The sequence below is a fragment of the Python bivittatus genome, unplaced genomic scaffold (assembly GCF_059951505.1).
Source record: "Python bivittatus isolate LINGU-HERP-01145 unplaced genomic scaffold, Pbiv_v1 ctg000670_np1212, whole genome shotgun sequence".
NCBI lineage: Eukaryota > Metazoa > Chordata > Lepidosauria > Squamata > Pythonidae > Python > Python bivittatus.
Window position 1 is genome coordinate 10,686,686 of NW_028277094.1, and position 21,618 is coordinate 10,708,303.

Consider the following 21,618-nt stretch of genomic DNA (forward strand, 5'->3'; position numbering starts at 1 on the left):
GATAATAAAAAATAATAAGGAAAACACAAAGAGAGGGAAGGTAAGAGGTGCTAAGCAGCAGTTAGTCTTACTTGTAACTTGAGTTAACTTGAAAAAGGCCAAGGATCACAATTCAGCTGGGATTTGCGTCCCCGGGCTTAATTTCTAGAAAACAATGGGTGATTTCATCTTGCGGAGAGAAATAAAAGTTAAATAGTAAATTACTTCACCTGTTGGTGGCTGATGTTGATGACGATGATATTGATTGTGTTGGTGATGATTTGCTGATTATTATTATTATTGTTATTATAGTTGGTCACCCAGTCAGCCAGATGTTTAGACTGAATTTGGCATTTTTATCCACCTATCAAGTCCTTCCCAAGGCCCTGGGATAGGCAGATGTTGCTGTTTGATGGTGTTAAAGGTGGTGGTGGTGGCAGCATTATTATTATTATTATTATTATTATTATTATTATTATTATTATTATTATTATTATTTCCAGACAGAACTCTTTTCTTCATTCCCTTGATAGAGGGAGCTGTGGCCAAGTCATTTCTCAAACCGTATGGTTCAAGTCCCAATCTTTGCTCCCTGCACCTTGCAAGCTTACCTGTGGGTAAACTCGCTTCTCTGCTTGATCTGCTAAGGAGTTTACTGACAAAACTATTCATATTCAGCATAATAACATTAACAATCTGCTCCTTTTTGCTAAAATTAGCATCTGGCTCAAAAAGGATAGGAAAGGAGAATTTTTACCACCATTTCTTGCATATATGCATTGGCGGTTTGTCAGAATCTCAGCTTGGGTTCACATTGTGAATGGTGAGATGCTTCACTTGCCAGAAAACAGCCTCGATAAGTTCCTGGTCACCGTTCCCTGAATCTGAGCAGATACACCGACGGCCGTGAAAAGGCCACCAGGCGTGACAAAGTTGCAGATGCTTCAAGAGAACTGGGAACATGCCTGACATAAAGGCAAAATGTCTGCATGTTGTAAAAGTGTATCTGAAGTAGTTACCTAAATAGTTTTTCAAAATAGAAACATTACGTATTTATAAGTACGTGTAGCTAGGGTGAAGGAATGCATATTGAACTAAAAATGGTATTTTAGTGCCATGCAAATTCACAAAAGATCATACGTATTCCTTCCCTAACAAACTGGACTACAATCTCATTACCCTAACTGATTATCCTGGGTTGAAATTGGAGGACGCTGGCCTAAGAAAAAGATTCGATGCCCTCTGTCTAGGAGCCCTGTGACTGGGGAAGATGGAAGATGTAGTTCACACATCTGGAAAGTGTGAGGTTAGGAAACACTGGTTTTAGGAGGTAGCTCTCAGGACAGAAAAATATCATAGTAGTGCTCCCCCCCCTCAAAAAAAGACGAAATGTAATTCATAGAAAAGGTTTTTAGTACCATGAAAAGTTCAGGTTTCTTAGGAACTGCTGCCATCTCGTGGTATTTCAGTGTATCAAGCTGCAATTCAAGGAAAAATATCCTCTGGCCATGAGTTGCTAGCTGGTAGCACTTGGCTGATGTTGGGCTTGGAAGCTAAGCAAGGTCAAACCTGGATAATATTTGGAGGGGAGACTACCACATCTCTAGCCCAAACTGGGAAGTTTGAAAAATTTGCAGAAGATTGAGGACAAGTCACCACTGTATTGTTGCCAAAAAAAACCTGTGTGATTGTCCTGAGCTCCAAAGGAAACTATGTACATGCCAACACATGCATGCAGAGACACACATTTCCCAAACCTTTGACCAAAGCAAAGGAAATGGGAAATCTCTAGAAATGAGCTCATTTGTAGGATTTCACTACCCTCAGCCTTTGCATCCTCGTGGCTAGATAGTTGCTTGTCCCTTAGGGGTCTTTGTTTAAGCAAATGATGTTCACAACCTGATAGTTCCATATTATTGATCTGCAACATAGTTAAGGCATGTGATTGCAATGCTCTCATCCAAACCCACTTCCACATTACTTCATCCACTCTTTCTTCCTCTTTATACCTCCCCTTGATATTATATGCAAATATTATGACAAGTCTACATTATAAGGTTTGCAAAATAAAAAGAAACCTAACATTTGTAACCTAGGGAGTCCAAAAAGTCAAGATGGGAGTTGCAACCCCACAGTTGAAACCCCACTGCTTTTTTATGTGTGTCACATACAGGATGAGCCTACAAGGGTGGGGGTTCAATTGTACATTCACAGTAGTCATCATGACTTTTTTGAACCACCCCCACTCAATGAATGTCCCTATTTACAATATGCAAATAAGCCTCACTTGGTGGGGTCAAAGAAAATGAAATGATAACAAGGAATATAAACTTTCACAATCTATAAAATGAAACTCTAAATTGTCCCCATAACCTGCACATCAGAGTAGATTATCTGCCAATTCATTCCGCTTTTAAGCTCTTCCTTAGTTAAAATTCTCGTCTTAAGAAGGGTTAAGAAGGCACCTTCTCATAGAGATTATAGTAGTTGAACCTGGATGTCTCCAAAGCATGGGTGGTGAAGAAAACATCTGGACTACCAGGACAGAGTGCGTTAGAAAGATTGAAAAATGCTCCCAGCTAGAGCATTAGCTAAGAATGAAAGAATGAGGCATATCTAGAAAAGAACGGAAGTTCTGAGGTTGGTGCATTCTTTGCAAATGAAGGTCCCCAATAAAAAGGATTTCTTTGCATCTCCAATCAAAAGGTCATAGAATAACAGAGCTTGGAAAGTATAGCCAGAGGTGGGCAAGAAGTAGATCTGGATCACAACAGTTTCTCTAGCAAGTAGACCCTTGTCCCCTCAAGGATCAACTTGTAAAAGAAACTGTTGTGACCCTTAAGGGGCTAAACTCTCTCTCTTTATTGAATTTGTTGTCGAAAGTTGTCCCCTGTAAAACTCAAGAGGCAAAGTGGAAAGAGAAGGAATTGTTTAATTGGTTCAGCTAAGGGTTCACCACCTTGGGTAGAATTTGGTCCCAACCAATGAAGACAAGCTGAAGAGACGGAGATTCTCTTCTTTGTCAACTTCTCTAATTTCTTTCATGCTGCTAAATTTCAATCCAGATTCAAACAACTAACATTGCCCATCATCTAGCAACCATGCATCTCAGGACGAGATTCTGAATTTATTGCTAGAAGAAAAGAACTTCATTGATCCCCCCCCCCCCCCGTTTCTGGCTTTTTGAAAAAGTGGTTTGGTGGTGTTTGGCCTTGTTAGCTGGTTCAGGTAGAAAGCTGGGGTATAGACTGAAGTAATAAGCAAAGGAAATACATAAAGAACATTTGGTTTTTTTATTATTCTTTATTTCCTCTTTTTTCAGTACATGAACATATCTTCAAAACTTAAAAAATAATTATCTAACACTATTAATCTAGGTCAGAATGAATGTTTCCTAGGAATGCAAGGAAACACGATGCTAATTAAACATGATGCTAATGTGGAATTTTACTGCAGTTTTTTTATTTATTTGATCTTACTTGATATACTTCCAACCACTGAAATACGATGTATAATCAAGTCAGAATTCATTCCTGATATTGAAATAAAATAAAATAATGAGCCTCAAATTTTACAGAAACATTCAGCTTCTATTTTAGTAATCTTTAGTTGATGGGCAAATGGCCATTTCATAAAGCCTCCAAAACCAAGTGAAAATTGAAAAACCATTGATCGTATGTTCAGATCCCCAAATAAAAAGCATTGATAAATCATAATAAGTATGATTTTGCTACAGGTGATGGGCTTCTAGCAAACTATTTATTGTTGCATTAGCCAGGAGGTTGAGCTAAATGCCCGCCAATGCTAAAATTGTCCCTGTTTATTATTCTTGCCAAAATGAGCCTTAAGTGAGCAGTTATTGAAGCCTTGATTTAAAAAAAAAAAAAGAGAGAGAGCCTCAATTGCAATCAATTGCATGCACTTCATTCACCGCCAGAGAGCAGAATGGGACCAGCAGCTAAATTTGAGGGAGGGGGGAGGCATCACATTTAGCTATTATAACTAGAAAGTAACTGTAACTTGATTTGTCTGGCATTTGTTCCCATTGTGATGAGGTGGGGCGCAGGGGGGAGATGCCAAGATCAGTTAGAGGCAAATCTTAATGGCAGCTGCACAAATCCTACGCTGCATTTTCTGGTTTCACAAGGCAACCTTGTATTATTTTCATCATGGTTAATATTATGCCAGCCATATATTGAGATGGAGCGAAAAGAGAGAACCAGCAGAGCTAAGACTGCAGATCTGGGTTGCAAAACTCCCACTGGCTGTCGGATGGCAGGAAAAACTGAGCAGGATCTAACGGTTTGCTGCCAGTTCATGGTAGGTCTGATTATTTTTCCCCAGCCCAAATCTGGAACCACAGGAAAAAGAGAGAGAGACGGTGGAGGAAAAGGGAGTGACACAGAGAGAGGTAGAGAGAGAGAGAAAGGAAAAAACGGGGGTGTGGCCACTTTTATTTTAATTTTAATTTTATTTTTCTCTGGCCCCACTCTTTTTTGGGAAAAAACTTCCCCACCCTTTATCCTATATTACATTAAACATCCCAGAATTTGCCTCTCCCCAAATTACACATTCCGGGAACACTCAGCCTCTTTGCTATGCAGAGAAGGAGGCCGTCTTGAACTGTGATCCACGTTTTTTATGAGTGTTGCACACGCAATGCACATAACCACAGTTGGGGCTTTCTTGCACAGTTGCCATTGTCACCTTCACTTTCTGGAAACCTCTGAATATTCGAGCTTTGGGTAGGGCTGGCTCCGTTCTTGTTCTGGTTGCAAGGTGCTGTTCGTCTTGGGTGCAAAGAAGATTCCATCAGAAGAAGAGTTCTTGATTAGTGCAATAAGGGAGTTCAATATACGCACGAGAGCTAGGTCGGTGTAGCGGTGAAGGCACCAGGCTAGAAGCCAAGAGACCATGAGTTCTAATCCTGCCTTAAGCACAAAGCCAGCTGGGTGACCCTGGGCCAGTTCCTCTCTCTCAGCCCGAAGGAGGAGGAGGCAAGGGCAAGCCACTTCCAAAAATCCTGCCAAGAAAACTGCAGGGACTTGCCCAGACAGTCTCCAGGAGTCAACAATGACTTGAAGGGACCAAAAAAAAAAAAAAGTTAAACAATCAGGTGGCACAAATGCCTACAGTGCATTCCTTTCCAGGAATCAAGACTTTGTGCCAATCCACCCTAGTTGTTAAGGGATTAAAATGAAGAGAATAAATGATAGTTGAGAGGTTTCTCAGCATTGTGAATCTAAATGCCCATGGTTATGGATGAAGGTTATGGATCACGGAAGGTTATGGCTGAGCCACGCTGGCTTTGCAACCCTCAAGGATGCTGAGATCTGAGGCATAACATAAACATAAATATAAAACAACCACATAACATAACAGGCTAACTCATTCTTTGTGCTCAAGGGTCCCAACCTGAGCGGAAAGATGCTGTAGAGGGACATCATTTTTTTCCTTCATTTCCATGCAGGTTGAATGGGAGCCTCATGAATGAATCTGTCTGGTTTTGTCCCTTTTCACAGCACCAGAACCTTTTTCTGGAGAGAGAGATTCCAGGGGTCAGCGGGAGATGCCATGGCATCATCTTCTCTCATAACTCCAGATCTTAAAGATCAGATTTAATTTCCTGGGTGAAAATATATTGTATGGAGGAACCTAGGTATGGTATGTAGGTACACGATTTGACCATTGCACTGAAGCTAAAGTTGGTTGGTGCTTGGAGAACAGGTGTTCCTACCCCACCTTAAGTTTCATTCTAAAAGAAAGGTGGATGATAAGTGTGTGTGTGTGTGTGTGTGTGTGTGTTAGTCCCTACTTTGCGTATGATTGTTGTTCAGCAAGCAGTTTTCAGATGTCATTCCTGACACCTCCAGTTAAATGGATCAGCTAGCAGGTGATGGAGAAAAAACAGACTTTCTGCCCCATTGAATGACACCATCCTAAATTAATTGGACAAACAGTAGACATTGATTTGTATAAATCTGCTTCCTATATTCCTGCGTGCAGTCAAGGATCATCCGTCTGTGTCCAGTTTGGGAGGCACTTTCAGAGCTCAAAATACATAGAACAAGGTGAAGTAAATATGGTGAAGGCAAGAGAGGCAGCCTTTGGGGAGCCTTCAGGCACAGGAGGCTCTGCTGAGCTGTGAGCTCCCTCTTCTTGTGCCCTTTTTGCCTCACGCATTTAACAAACTTGATTGTGTGCAGTACAGCCACCATATCTGGGTTGCAAAAATCCAGATGATCACTAGAAGGCAACATCCCTTTTGATTAAAAAACAACAACAACAACCCTCAGACAACCACTTAATGGCAGCCTCTCTTTAGAGCCATCCAAAGGTTGTCTAGATCTTGGTAGGCCAGTCATGGTAGTGCAAGGAAGAAGGAAGAGAAATCAAGTGAGGAACCTCCACCACATTGCTGCTCCTACCATCTCTTCCTGTTGCAGATGCTAGGTGCTTCTCTGTTGATCCCTACTGCCCAGTCTCTTCCTTTTTTCACTCTCTTCCTTCCTGCTTGTGAAGGAACAAGGGAAAAAGAATGGACACCCCAGATCTTAGCTGAAAAAGTCTTCCAAGCCAGTGACTAAGAGTTCAGATGGCAACTTGACTTGCCCCATTACAGAAAGCACAGACTTTAATTAAATGAGTCCTGGCTTATACGTATGCATCAATGTGTGTTTGGGAATGACAAATGGTCTTTAGAAGAGAAGAAGACTTTACAAAAAGAAAAGCAGGCCACCTTACTTTCATTCTGTTTTAGGACATTCAAGGCGATATTCATGATCTTTGATGCTACATAGGTTTCCCTTGACAAACGCAGGATTTCAAAATGTGGCCAGCATAAGTCTTGATCTCAGTATCGTATCTAAGGCAGAACTCAAATCTTGGTGCATGATGCCTCCCAGAACGTCGCTTCCAGAAGCCCTCCAAACTTTGCCCCCAAACTGTCGTTGTTGATGTGGCACGAAAGGAAGTTTGTTAAATATATGGGGAGCAACCCTACAGGCTCTTTCATCAATCTAACTTGATTGGATGGTTGACCTGTAGACAGGAGGAAAATAACATTTAGTTGTTCTCCTGGTCCTGAGGATGTCGTGACCCTACTTCTGCGTATTTTTGATGTGTCCATCCCTGGCATACATCCCAAAAGTGTGTTGTTCCCAACACAAGTTAGCTGTTTGGCCCTCAAGAAGTCCTGTAGCCCTGGTCTCCGACGCAGCAGTGACAACGACCAGAAAAAGAAGCATCGAAGTGGCAATTCTCTCAGGAGTTTTGGCAAACATGATTCCTGTAAATGTTTACAACTGCGTTCATGGATCATCAATAATTCAGCTTAAACAAAACCAGCTTGGATATTTTTTCCCCTCTAAAAGGCTTTTTGGGCTGTTTAGCTTTGTTTTTAAATGGAAACATTAAAAAGAAAAAGCCTGAGATACTAGGGGATCTGGTTACATTGATGGGTAATTTCCCTCCCTCGTGATCTTAGATGGGCAAATAAAATCCAGCATTTGCGCACACACACAAAAAAATCACACTGAAGCCAAAGCAGTAGCAGCAGCAGCAGTAGAAGAAGAGGAAGCCAACATCGAAAACACATCTCCAACTTTGCCAGAAGACAACTTTTCAAAGCCATGCATTTTTAATGCACGCTGAAAGTCGTAATGGTCTTCTGCTCCTAATGTCCATTAATGATCCATGTATACCACAAAGATGTTTCTGGCCGGTACCTTGGAGAATACTTTCAATCCATCTTTAAACTTTCTCTGAGCTTGCTCACAGATGCAGGCTGCGATTGAAAGGGGCAGCACCGGCTCCTGAGAAAAAGGATGGCGTTGGGGATGCGGAAGTCCTACTCGGGTAAGGAGGAACAAAGGGGGAGCAGAAGGGTTTTAGAAAGGGGAAAACTTAGGGGAAGAAGCTGGGTGGGCTTCGTTGCATTTGAAAATGGAAGGAGACCACAAGATTGACGTTTCTCTCGGTCTGTTTAGTTCTTTGGGTGGAGGGTATATTTTATGCCTTCTATTTTGATCCAGAAGCTCCATCAAAATAATAATAATAATAATAATAATAATAATAATAAATAATAATAATAATAATAGTGCCAAATCCCGTGTAAACATCTGACTGATTATGCGACCAACAATAATATCAACCAGCTTCTGCTGGAGTACATTAGTGAGATGGCAAATTTGTTCCCCAATGTACCGACGTGCCTTGTTTCTGACAATGCAGACCCCTAGTGTTCCTTAATACATTGCTGCACACTTACCTGTGAGATTTGCATGGCAATGAAGGCTTTCCAAAAAGTGAAGGAAGGGCCAGCTCAAGCCACCGGTCTGACCCTGTTGCTGGGGCTGGAATTCTTTTGCACCTTCCCACTACAAAAGATCCCAGACTGGTTGGAATGGAAAACTTTTGTGAGAATTCTAGATGTAAAAGCTCATTGCCACACTGTCACGTCCTACTATGGTTTGTTTATTGCTATTGTTGTTTGGTTTCGTTAAACGTTAAATATGAAGTAGCAGCGATGTTTCCTGGCCAAATATCCTGGTTTAACCATAGCAAGATTGCAACAATGCAACCCTCTGGCTTTGTGAAACGCTCAAATTACAGGCTGAACCAACGCCCTCGGATGAAAAGGGTACCAACCCCCCCCCTCATATTTTTTTAAAAAATAAATAATGCTGGGTCATCATGAACAACCAGTGGAATATTGTAACATTTACATACAAATCAGTTATTTTCTCAGTTTTTCCCTCCCCCAACCCTGTTCAAATCCCGTGCTTTATTTAAAAAGGAAAGCTGTTATCAAACCAGAAGGCTGCAACCCAACTGTGGTGCTGAAGCAGCTGATATTTTTGTAATGCGCATTACAAAATAAATAGTATTTAATAGGAGAAAAAAAAAAAGCTTGCTATTGGGAGCCAAATTCTGCCAGGGGTGTCTTGTTCTGGATTATAGGATAGCGGTATCATGATAGGAAAAGTCAGCTCAAAGAGTCATGTGTTCCCTTGACCACGCCGCTTTTTGGCGAGAAATAACAGCTTTCACAGAGCCAGAAAGGTTGGCTGATCTTGACCCCTATCTTGGAGCGGGGGGAGTTAAATTCAACAAAGTCAAGGAACTTAGGTTGCAAGAGTGCCACCCACCCTGAAGTGGACATGTTTGAAGACCTACTTCTATCATCTCCAGCCAGGATAGGAGTAACAGAATTTGAGTTCATCCAGCGGACCCAAATTCTGCAGTCATGCAACCCCAGGCATCTCTGTACATAAATGAGCCCCATGAATTCAACTGGAGTGGCTGCCATTCAAGTATATAAAGGATGATAGGCCTAAACCCTTGCTCAAGATTAACTTCATGGGCTTATGTCTAATAAATTAGCTTGGGATTCCTGCTGCACCAAGGCAAATCCTTGTTGGTATTGTGAACACAGTGGGCCAGGTTGCATCCTGATCTTTCCACTTAAAGCAGTGTTTATCAACCTTGGGACTGATATTAAAGCAAGCATGTTATAGTCAACTAGCATTACAGAGAATGTTAAATGCTATTCATCTAAAATCAGGATGGCCCACCCGTATGATGTTTTACAGTGGGTAATGATGTTTTGTTCTCCCTGTCGTGTATTTATTTATTCTTCAAGAATTTGCAGTCGTGGACCAAAAAATAAGAAAACAACATTAGCGTGCAAAATATCCTGGGTGAATGCTTATTTGCAGCAGAAGCCTAGCATGCTTGTATTATGTTCACAGCTAACTTTTCTGACCACCTTTACTATGGCCTAGAATTCAGTCACCTTCCTAGAAATTCACAGTCTATATCTGTGTTTCTCAACCCTGGGAACTTGAAGATGTGTGGACTTCAGCTCCCAGAATTCCCCATGGTGGCTAGGGAATTCTGGGAATTCAAGTCCATTCATCTTCAAATTCCCAAGGTTGAGAAACCCTGACTTCTTCTTCAAGTCAAGTTCAAAAAAGATACAGACCCAGCTGTGTAGTTTTCTGGGCAACAGAAGTGGTTTCCAGCTGTGTTCTTTTGAGAGAGTTTTTTTTTTTAACTTCCCAGTTTATCCTTGGAATTACCTTGTGGCGCCTCCTGCAATTACGAATCAGGTCTGCTTGGCTCTTTGAGATGAGCCAAAAATATCATGACACCACCACCTAGCTTGGTATTTTCTGAAGTCCCTGAGAGGAGAAGGAAGGTGGCACCCAAGTGAACTTGGAAGGCTTTGGGGGAGGGACAGAGAGGCTGTTCAAAAGGAAAGAGAGGTTTCTGTGGGCGCTCATGTGGCATCGGATAGGACAGGGTGGTAACAGAATGAAACAGATCACCCGTGTCTAGAATGGGAGCCCGGAGGACTGTGGAAAACCAGGCCTAACTTTGACTGTATTCTGGTACATGTGGCAACTCACCCAGGTAGTAAGGATGGCCGGGGATGTTGCTAATGAGAAGGGAACCAGTTGTAGTTTGGGCTTCTAAAACATGGGCTCTTGCCCAGAGCATATGCCTGCTTTATTTATTTGTTTGTTTGTTAAATCACATTTGTATAGCTGCCCACCTCACATAGTGACGCTGGTTGGTGGACGGAGTAATAACCAAAAGTATATGAGAAGTATATAGAAAAACCATTAAAAGCCAGTTTGGTCTAGTGGTGAAGACACCAGGCTAGAAACCAGGAGACATTGAGTTCTAGTCCCACCTTAGGCACAAAAGCTGGCTGGGTGACTTTGGGCCAGTCTCTCTCTCTCAGCCCAACTCACCTCACAGGGTTGTTGTTGTAGGAAAATTGGAGGAGGAAGGAATATTAGTTATGTTCACCGCCTTGAGTTATTTATAAAAATAATAAAGCTGGGATAAAAAAATCTTTAAAAACCCCAACCAATTTGGATTAAAAAAAAAAACAAATAAAACAAAATGGCGGCAAAACGTACAGCGAGTGCATTCCATGAACCATCATGCAGACATCTAGTAGGCTCCACTCTATCGTAGGATGCCCAAGCTAGCTAACAAAACCATGTTTTAAATGCCTTCCTAAAGCCAGATGTCCCTCTCTAGATTTAGATGTTTCCTGATACATTTTGTTTAACATTCAACTCCTTTGTTGAAGTGAGGGTGAGGGAGGGAGCAGAGGGGATGGCCTTGAAGGACAGGAGGAAGAGCTGCTACCAAGGCAATGGTCAGATAAGAGGGCCCTGAGTCCAGACCAAAAAAGTAACTTGAGTAAACATCTCAGACAAGCTCCTCTTTAGTTTGCACAGAGATAAAGGGAGGGAGGGAGGGAGAAGATTCTGTTACTTCAGCTTTACAATAAAAGTAGTACTGACCTGCATGGCACTGGTTTCCTAGTCTGGTCTACCTTGAAGGGCTGACGCTCCCATGCAAACCACTGATTTACAGGCTTTGAGAACTAGCTGATACTTTGGCCTCACAACGATCTTGCAAAATAGATTAAACTAAAATATATGTATACAGGTAGTCCCCAGGTTAAGAACACCCAGTTTACAGATGACCCATAGTTAAGAACGGAACTTCTTGCAGCAAAAATCAAGTTAAATACACAATGGTTTGAGTTTGTTACACAATACTACTTATACAGTATTATACAATAATTCTGTTCCAACTTACATATGAATTTGACTTAAGGACGGATCTTGGGAACGGAACTCATTCTTAAACTGGGGACTACCTGTTTTGTGGTTGTCCAAGGGAACACAACGAACTCCTTACTGAGCAAAGATAGAGAGCTGGGATGTTGACTTGAAACTCTGATCTGTCCCACTGCACCAGGGGTCCCAAATGTTGGCCTCAGCAAGTCCTTTTCAAAATAGAACCTTGACTCTGCGCATTGTGAACACCCAGGCATCTCTTTCTGAACCATGGTTTAACTCTGGAACATGATTCTTAACTAGCCAGTCATGAAGAGCAACTGGAAAGAGGGACTTTCCTGTTCCTAAGTCCCAGACTGGAGTGGTTCTGCTGGATGTCAAACCAAATTTTCCATCTTATTGACAATCTTGTTTTCCAGACAGTTTCCAAGAAGAAACTCTATTTGGGCAGGCAGATCTGGCTTTGGAACAGCTTCATTCCTACTCGGATGCTGTTTCTCTCTTTCCAGCAAGAACAGAATGGGGAGGAACAGAAGACCTCTCTTTCAAAGCTCTCTGAAATGTCTGCTCTCAGACAGTCTCATCTGGGCCACAGCTTGGGAATGCTGTATGGGAATCTACCTGCTTTTTATCCCATTCCAAATCCGCAGGAAGGTTTCCTTTCCATAGTTCCAGGCCCAGAATTCAGCAAATTTGTTAAGAGATTTTTTTTTTTTTTTAACGGCATGCTATTCCTTCCTCCCTTGGCTTAAAATAATTGCGGGCTTAATTCTGAGAAGGGGTAAGATTTTGTTTGGTGTTTCATTGCATCATGAAATCGACAGTTTTGGGTGCCATTTAAGCATTTCCTGCTGTCTGTTGGTGTTATTCTTCATTGGGGTTGGAGAAATACTCCCAAGGAGGTGGATCCAGTGAGCAGTGCAGGTGAAACAGACTGAGGGGTGTTGTAGGCCACAAGTTAAATGCATGTACCAATAGTGATGAATCAGTAGTTGCATAAATGGATGTATAATGTGACTTTAGGTTACATAACTAGAAGCATAATGATCAGATTGTAAGAAAAATCCTAGTTATGTTCGACTTTGGACATGCCTCTCTTATAGCATAGACCTATTTTAGAAAGGAACCAGAAGGACGGAAGGTGCATTAACTAAGTGAGTAACAGCTGGTTGGGTTGCCATCTTCAAATATGCGAAGGGCTGTCAGACAAAAGAGCAAACCGGGTCTTTGGTGAGGGCTTTCACGGCTGGTATCTGTTGGCCAGTGTTGGGCTTCAGGGTTTAGTGACCGTGTTCTAGACCACAGATTTCCTTACATTTCACCGGCCAGCCAAATCGACGGTCTAGACCACTGCCCAAACCGAGTCTTTGTTGTGCTAGAGCAGAGGTAGACCTTACGTTGCATTCCTCGCCACTGATGTGTTCTTGCAAGATGGAGGCAGATGACGACATCTGCAGAGGCACAAGTCCTACATCAGGATGCTGCTGAATTCTCATCTGCTCTAGTGAGCCCAGCCAGCTGAATTAAGGTTGAAATTCACCCGTACCCAGAAACCAACATAGGTGTTAGCTCCTTCTCAACCATCTCAGAATGCGGGACCCAAAATAATTGGGCTCCCTTTGCTGGATGTATGAGAGCTGATGTTGGACGATCTCCTGTTGGAGTTGCTGTGATTTGGATTCCTGCCTTGAGCAGACAATTGGACTGTAGGACTGTCATTGTTGGGTATGACTCCCCATGGCTTTGGAAGGCATGACATGGCAAGACAAGTGATGTTGGCTAAACATTAGGAAGACCTTTCTGATCATAGAAGTGAGTGGGTGGTGGAACAGGCTGTCTTAGAAAAAGGTGGGCTCTCATTCATACAAATGTTTCCTTCTCAGGGAAAAGAGAAGATGGATGGACAGTTAACACTGGTGCACTAGCAGTGGGTTTTCTACACTGGCAGAGGATGGTCTAGGACGGTGTTTCTCAACCTTGGCCACTTTAAGATCTGTGGACTTCAACTCCCAGAATCTCCCAGCCAGCATGGCTGGCTGGGGGATTCTGGGAGTTGAAGTCCACAGATCTTAAAGTGGCTAAGTTGAGAAACCCTGGTCTAGGACAGCTTTGAATGCCCCTCCACCTCTAGAGGGCTGCAAGGCCCTGCAGGAGGTGATGTGCCAAAACCAGGATGGGTCACTTGTGAGAGAGTGTGCATAATAATCGTATGGCTGTGTTAACACCCTAACGTGGATGGCGATGAGGATCAGGACTCACTGGCAGTTGGGGAACCTTGGAAGATTGGTTGCAAGCCCAACAGGGAATGTTGCTGTTGGCCACCAAAAACGCTGTTGACTGTGGGTTTTGGCTGATGGGAACCACAATCTTCAAAGGCAGCAGGAGCCCCCGTGCTCCTGGGCCAGGGAAAGGAAGACATTTGCAGGAACCCAGCAGGACGGGAGGAGTGGGACCCTGGCCCCGAGGGACTTGCTGATCAGGTGTCCTCAAAGATCGCAGCACGGGAAAGCAGATGTCCCCCTTCTCTGGGGAGCTGCTTTCGGCTCGCTGCGTGGCTGGGGAGGCCGAGCCCAGGCGCCCAGGGGCGTTTCAGCAACTTTCCCATCCGCTTTTCTTCCGCGGTTTTTCTCTCCTCCTTTCCAGCGCGGTCGGAAGAAGCTCTCCAGACCACCTCCTGCTCCGGGGCTTTTCCAGGCACACCGGGGCGGCCAGGAGCTCCTCCTCACCTCGCTCTTGTTCCGTCTCTCGCTCTCGCTCATTCTCTCTCCTCCCCCCCCCCCCACCCGCGTTCGCCTGTGGCTTCTCACGACCCAGGGATCGCCCCGGCCTCGTCATCCCTGGAGCTTCCGAAGCCTTCCCAGGCAAGCCACGTTGGTGCTGGCGTCTGGCGAGGGTCTTCCTTCTTTTGCCCCAGTTCGGGGCCCCTCCCCTTTTCCGCCTCCTGGTCGCGCCTCTGCTTCCCCGGGAGAGAGCATCTCCTCCTCCTCCTCCTCCTCCTCCCCCCCCCTGCGCACCGAGCCCAGCTTCTGCATTCATACCGGGGGAGGGAGCAGAGCCGCCCGGGGCTTGCGCCGCGTCGCCTCCTCTCCTCTCCTCTCCTCCCCTTGCCGCGCAGCGCAGCGCAGCGCAGCGCCTGGCGGAGAGCGCAGCCTCCGTCGCTCGGCCCTGCTGTTGCTGCTGCTTCTGCCGCCGAAGGAAAATCCCGCCCTCCCCCGCCTGGCGCCGCCTCCTCCTCCGCCCCCCCCCCCCCCCGGTGCAGAGCGCGCGCTCGCCATCCAAAAGACGCCAAAGCCTCGCTCCGTCCGGGGACCTCGGGAGAGGCTGCGGCGGAAGCTGTCCCGCTGAGCAGGACCCAGCGCGGCCGGGCGCGACGAGCCTCCTGAGGGCCGCTCTCCGGAGGAGGCACGGAAGGGCGCCCGTCCTGAGCCCACCCGACCCCTCCCCCGGGCCGCGGGGTCCTAACAGGTTGCCTGCTCGCCGACGGACGGACGGAGAGGGGGAGAAGGCGGCGCGAACTCAGCCGGGGCAGGCGCCGCCGCCGCGGAGCGCCAATGCTGCGCCAGGGCGCCCGAGCGCCTTCGGAGCCGTCCGGGGACCTGTTGGCTGTCCCGCCCCGTCGGCGTTGAAGGCAGCGGAACTTGGCGTGCCGGGGCGAGTTGCGGGAGCGTCTCCCTCGCGCCCGCGTCGCAGCGGCCGGGGCGCGGCGGCGCCGCCGCCTTAGGGGAGAGGGACCCGTCCCCCCCGCCCGCCGCCCAAGGGCGCCCGCCCGCCGCCACCGTCCTCGGCGGGCACCGGGAGCGGGGAGACGGCCTAGCCCGCCGTCCCGCCGCCCCCTCTTCTTGATCCCGAGGGGCGGCGAGAGCAGCATGCTGGGGGCCTCCCCCGCAGGCAGCCCGCGCAGCCCCGCCGAGTGACCCTCCAGGGTGGCGGCTATGGCGGCAGCCATCGCCAGCTCCCTGATCCGCCAGAAGAGGCAAGCGAGGGAGCGGGAGAAGTCCAACGCCTGCAAATGTGTCAACAGCCCCAGCAAGTCCAAGACCAGCTGCGCCGACAAGAAGAAGCTCAGCGTCTTCTCGCGGGTCAAGCTCTTCGGCTCCAAGAAGAGGCGGCGGAGGAAACCAGGTGAGGCTGCGCCCGTCCCAGCCCGGGGGCGAGCGGCGGCGGCGGCGGCGGAGAGCTGCTGGCTGCCAGGCGGCCCCGGTCCTGCTGCCGGCGAGGCTGGCGCCACCCAGGGACGGTGGGCCATCCCTTGCCCCAGGCTTTGGCCAAGGCGGCTATGGCGGGAAGTGCTGCAGTCTCCATGCATTGGGACGAGTTTGAGCGGGGTGCATTCAGCCGGAGGGGGGAGGGGTCGTGCCAAGAAAGCCACAAGAGTAGCTCGAGGGAAAGCAGCTCCCCGGGGTCTTAGGAACCTGGCTGCTGGAGAAAGCTGGGCCAGCAGTCCCTTGGGTCCAAGGCTCTGCGGCCAGGTGACCTCTTGCTTTCGGTGGTGAGGGAGGCAAGGATGAGGTCCGTGGTGAGCTACAGGAGCAAGAGACGAGGCGGAAACCTTCAGGGACATCTCCAGATGACCTCTCTGGCGGAGAAGCCAGAGGTTGAAGAAGGTTGGAGCCAGCCAAGATGCCTGCGTGTTGCAGAAGCAGTGCGTTTTAGGGTGTGAATCACAGGCGACTTAGCAGAGTTCTCCTTCAGGTGCAGCATCCTGGGCTACATGGGGCTTTTCCTGGACTCTGAGTGAATGGCAGTTACTTGGTGTCTCCATTTCTTCTCTCCCCCGAAAGTGACCCAAATTGTGAGGGAAGCTGGACCATTTGTTTGTCTGGACCACTCAGCTGGTTATGGGAGCTGTCATCCAATTTATCTGGGCTGGGGAGACGATGAGACTACTCCCATTCTTCTTTGGGTCTGGAAGTGCAAAAGATTGGAAACAGGTCATTCCTGGGTCTCCTTTCTCAGTGGCCCCCCTTCCCCAAAATCAAGCTGGGGCATCTTTGTAAGTTACAGTTGCAGCATCAGATGCATTGAGGAGGTGACAGTCCCATAGCCATACCAGTGGAGGATGTCTAAAAGAGATCTATGTGCCACCCTTGGTGAGATCTCTTGCAGAAGCCACAGGAAGCCCCATGGTTGGTTTGTGTCATGGGGCCATTGTAAGAAATGGGGGCAGCTGGTCATGTTGAGGGCTTTGGAGAAGACTCAGACATGAGAAATGAGTCCAGTCAGTGGATGAGATGATTCATGGAACCCATGTGCAGGAACAGTGAACCTTTGTGTGCAGCACACCCGGAACAAACAACCAGGAGGTCAGCGTTAGTGTTATATCTCAAGTAGGAGCCCCAAAGTTACCCTAAGACTGATGGTCCACAGAAGGGGAATGACATCACATGTTTCACTGTGTCATTTGTGTGATGATTTCACAACACAGATGATGTAATTGTGCCTCGTACTGGGTGTCAATGGTGGTGCTGGCATTAAACTTCCATATATCCATTTCCACAAATGTCATACTTAGAGCAACATTCACAAGCGTCCTGTTTGAACAGCTCTACACAAGTTTCACCCTCTTTCCTATTCAGAATCCAGAGAAAAGCTCCGTATTTTGCATCGCATTTCAAATATGCAGGATTTAAAGACAAGCAGACAAGTATAACCTGGGGAACTTCAACCCCCTCAGTTAGTGGGATTAAAATAAAAACAAAAGAAATATATAGTGTTCTTTCTGATTCTCAGCCACCTCCTTCCGTCTTCTGCTGCTCACAAAGTAATTCTTTTGAGGGGAGGAGAAGCTTCTAAAACGAAAAGGGGAAAAAAGCCTTGCTTTTATATTTGGGGTGGTAATAATGTGATTTACCGGAGATCCCTAGAATTTTGCAGAGGATCAGCCAGGATTTTGACATTCTGTGTTTTTAACAATAGCAAAACCTTTCTGTCCCTTGCCCAGCCCTACTGCATGATTAAAATATAAAAGCTAGAGAAACAGGGGGACCAGGTTTGTGTGTGAAAGCATTTACCTGTAAATTAGCCTTCTTTTTCTAAAGAAGGGGCAATCCAAAATAAACATTTCTGAAATTCCCATAGGAGGAAAGAAATGTCTTCTGAGAAATGTTGGCTTGGTTTTGCTTTGCCTATTAAAGGATTTGCAATTCCAGATTTGCCAAAAATCCACCAAACCCTGTGCTGGATTCAGTCATACACAGATTTACACACACACCTCTCACCTGTCCATGAGCGGTCTGCCAACAAAGCCATTGTCGACAGATGCTTAAAAAAAAAATAAACAGACTTGGGAAGGGGTTTGAAAAGAGAAACGGTACAAGGAAACAGGAATGTGCGCTTCCTTTAGCTTTGACCCCCATCAGCCTGGATGCACAGAAGAGTGAGTTCTAGATTTGATGGCAACTACAGGCTATTTCAACTGTTACGCAGCAACGAAATTTGCTGTCCAGGGAACGCTCACCCAGAAGCTGCTACTTAGCAGCCCTCTAAGGAGAACAGCTACGTAATGCAAGTGTTTTCAAAACCCTGTTTGCCACCTACTAAGGGATACACCACTTTTTCCTACTGAACCGCCATGCTTGGAGAGGTAGGACCTGACCCCAGGTGAAGAACTGGATTAGTTGTCATTTTAAGTGGATTACAATGACATAGATTTAATATAGTTACGCTCCTGGCATGTATTTTATTATTTGCTCATGTGAAACAGCTTTTGGGAGTCTCGGCGGGGAGGTCTCCTATGCTTTCCAGAAGCCCCTTGTAACTGGGACTCTATTATAGATATTTGTGCTTTAACCCTTCTCCCTTCCTTAAATGTACACCTAAACTAAGTTGTATTGTGGGGTGGAAATCAGATTAACAGGACCACTTGGTCACCATGCAGCATTACTATTAACACAGCAGGATTGTTTAAGGACAGCAGGATGTGTATATTCAGATCTTGCTTAGGTGACATGGAAAAGGTTATTGTGTGTGGTTTGAGAATAGAACCTGCTATTTCTTTTTACTGGAAGTAAAAAGCACTGGTTAGTGCTAAACTGGGCCGGATTTTTTATCTAAGACAGATCCTCATATCAAGCTAACTAGGAGGCAAATCTTGGTGGTATTTTCTGGAAGGAGATTTTCTTTGATGTTATATACAAGGGAGGGTCTAAGTTCCCGTTCAGTCCTTCAAGGTCCTAGGGGTATTCCTATCTATTTGGTTCCAATGAGGACCCCTGTCTTAACTTCAGATGTTTGGCTCCAGCGGGATTAACACCTACGGTGTGCTAAGTGCAGCTGATTGCGTCAAAAGGCTGCCATTAATTGGTTTCCATGTTAGGAGGACCATGCAGGATGTCAAATATGGGAGTATGGGTGAATGTCCCCAGCTTGGGGAAGGTTTCTTGCAAATGTTGGGACTCTGGGATGAATGTGGTCAACAGCCAGAAAAAAAAAAAATTGCATGTTTCCTGACCAGTAGTAACAATCACATTTTTTTTAATTTATTTATTTAATTTGTCCCCACCCATCTCCCCACAATGGGGAGCAATTTTGTGGGCAATCCTAAGTTTTTTATTCTTTAAGGTCACTACCCTCGAGTTTTTGGACATGACCAACCTTGGACTGGTACCATCAACCTTTGTCAGATTTCAGGCATGTGTTAATCTCTTTTTCAGGTTCAGAGGTCATATTCGTGCAGAACACTAACATCATGGTGGCCCTTAAGATTGTGTTGCTTGGGCCACAATTGCCTGGGTTCACAGCCTGTGCTGCTCCATAAATAAAGGTTTATTAACCAGGATGGTTAGATTCATACAGTGTTCTAAGCCTCAAACAAGCACCTGGTTATGCTGTCACATGTTCATAGGCGGACACGCCACATGCAATCATCTAGCAACCATTTTAGCAAGCGTTTCCCTGTTCCTCTCTTAATGAATCTCAGCTCATTAAAAAATTAAGTTTCCTTCTAGCTGATGCTTTTCTAATCTTAATAGAAATCCAATCTTGCTCCTTCAGCCATGTAACACGTTGTTGGAATGTTGATCCTCTGGCCAAGTTGTTCAGGATTTAATGTCTTCCGCATTGCTTCATACCCTGCGGATCAGTTGCTGTCCGAGGTGCTGATTTAATCTTCCTCCCTCAGTATCTCAAATCGTAGGAAAGTTTCTAATCCTCTCTCTTTCCTCTTGAAAAACAAGACAAAGCGTTTTGCCTGCTTGAACCCGACACGAATACAGCATCGCATTCAGAATGCTAAACTTTTCTGCTTGTTTGTTTTCCTACAGAACCACAGCTGAAAGGCATTGTAACCAAACTTTACAGCCGGCAAGGATATCATTTGCAGTTGCAAGCAGATGGAACCATCGATGGAACCAAGGAAGAAGAGACCACCTATAGTGGGTATATTGTTAGAAATGAAAGAGTCTGTCTGGTTGGTTTGCACGCTGCTAGTCCATATGCATAGCTTTTTGGAAGCCAGGGTTATTTGCAGTTGACTTAATCGCTGTGTTTGTGTTTGCTGTTGAACCTGCAGAAGAGAAACACTCAGATGCTAGATAAACCGGCAGAGGTATTTATGTTTTCTGCAAAACTTGCCCAAATGTTATCTCCGTGGATATATGAATGAATTCATCATTCATTTCTTTTGGATGGGGTTTTTATTGTCTGATCAGGAAAGGTTCTTTTCCCGTCCAGTTTTGCCTGGCATAAAGCCATATTGCTACTGTCATTTCAGAATAATGAGAACTAAATGCTCCCACCTTAAGTGGTGGTGGTGGTAGCAATTAATCCTAGTGGCCATTTTGTTTCCATAAATCTTGATCTTCAGTTCCGTTTGTCTCCCTTCCCCTTCCCCAGTGTTACAGTGTGCAATGAAGCATCGGTACACTCCAGTAAATATGACGTGTATGAATTGGGGGGGAATGGCCTCTTGAGTGTGGTGGTGCACAAATTATGAAACTATTTCAATCTTCCCCTCAAATGCAAACCCTCATTTACAGTTTCAAGAAGATGAGTGTATAATTCTCACCTTCATAATAAACTTCTTGAAATAGAATTGTCTGCTCCCCAGGTTCTGAAATTCAGAAGAGAGATAAGATGGCCATTTCTTCTGCAGAAAATCTTTCAGATCCTTTCTGTCTCTTCTGTTCTCCAGTCCATATGACAGGAGAATACAGAGAGGGCCCAAAGGAAGTTACCCTGTCAGCCTGTATCCCCAACCATGATTAGGAGAACATCTTCAGCTTCTATTGGGTGTTGCATGTTCCCATAGAAGTAAACAGCAGCCAGATTTGTATGGAGATTATGTAAACGCCTTCTCTGCTACCTCTAAGGATTCTCAGAGCACTCAGTGACAGAGAACAGCTGATTCTATGCTGAAGGTCCCACCTTCAGTTCCCAGCTCTGTAGGAAGGATAAGGAAAAATCTCCATCTGAAAGGCTGAAGAGCTATTGCTGTCAAAGGGCAACTTGGAACCTCAGATCGGCCTACAATCCATCCGTCCATCTCTTCTTGTAGATCTAGAAACCATTCTAAAGTTTGTGGAATAATTCCCTAACATTTTGAGGCAGGAAACATGCAGCGACTGGAGCCTAAGTCTTAAAATAGGATTGAACACCATTTTAAAAGCCTACACACACACAAAAATTAAAAATATCTCCAAAAATCTTGGGGAAAATGCAGAAAATCCAGTCTTAGTCCTTGAGTTTGATGTGGCCCAACCCACTTTGTAGTATGTCCCCACTCACTGCAAATTTGCTATCTCCGATATCAAAGGTTGTCCAACCCAGGCATAGACCGTACTGATGGATGAGAAGCCGTACACCATAAAATACAACTTCCACAATTCCTAATTCTGGCTACTCCGCTTTGACATTGGAAGAATTTCTCCTGCAAATTATTTATCTTTATCTAGCTTCTCTTGAAAGTTCGACAGCATCACTCCAGCTTATGCATTTTGGCAGCTGCTGAATAATACGTCTTGATGTTACATAAGCTTTAGCAGCCAACACAACCTCCACAAACCTGGAATGAATGTGAAATATTGTTGAAATGCTT

General features: G+C 45.4%; 1 protein-coding gene across 2 annotated transcripts in view; it reads left to right on the forward strand.

The window, feature by feature from the left end:
- FGF13 (fibroblast growth factor 13) overlaps positions 1-21,618 on the forward strand; it is a 119,184-nt gene that overhangs the window by 74,549 nt on the left and 23,017 nt on the right. For both annotated transcript variants that reach the window (XM_007430284.3, XM_007430286.3), the window contains one exon: positions 19,847-19,957. In XM_007430284.3, coding sequence (XP_007430346.1) covers positions 19,847-19,957 — 111 coding nt within the window. The remainder of the gene's footprint in view (positions 1-19,846; positions 19,958-21,618) is intronic.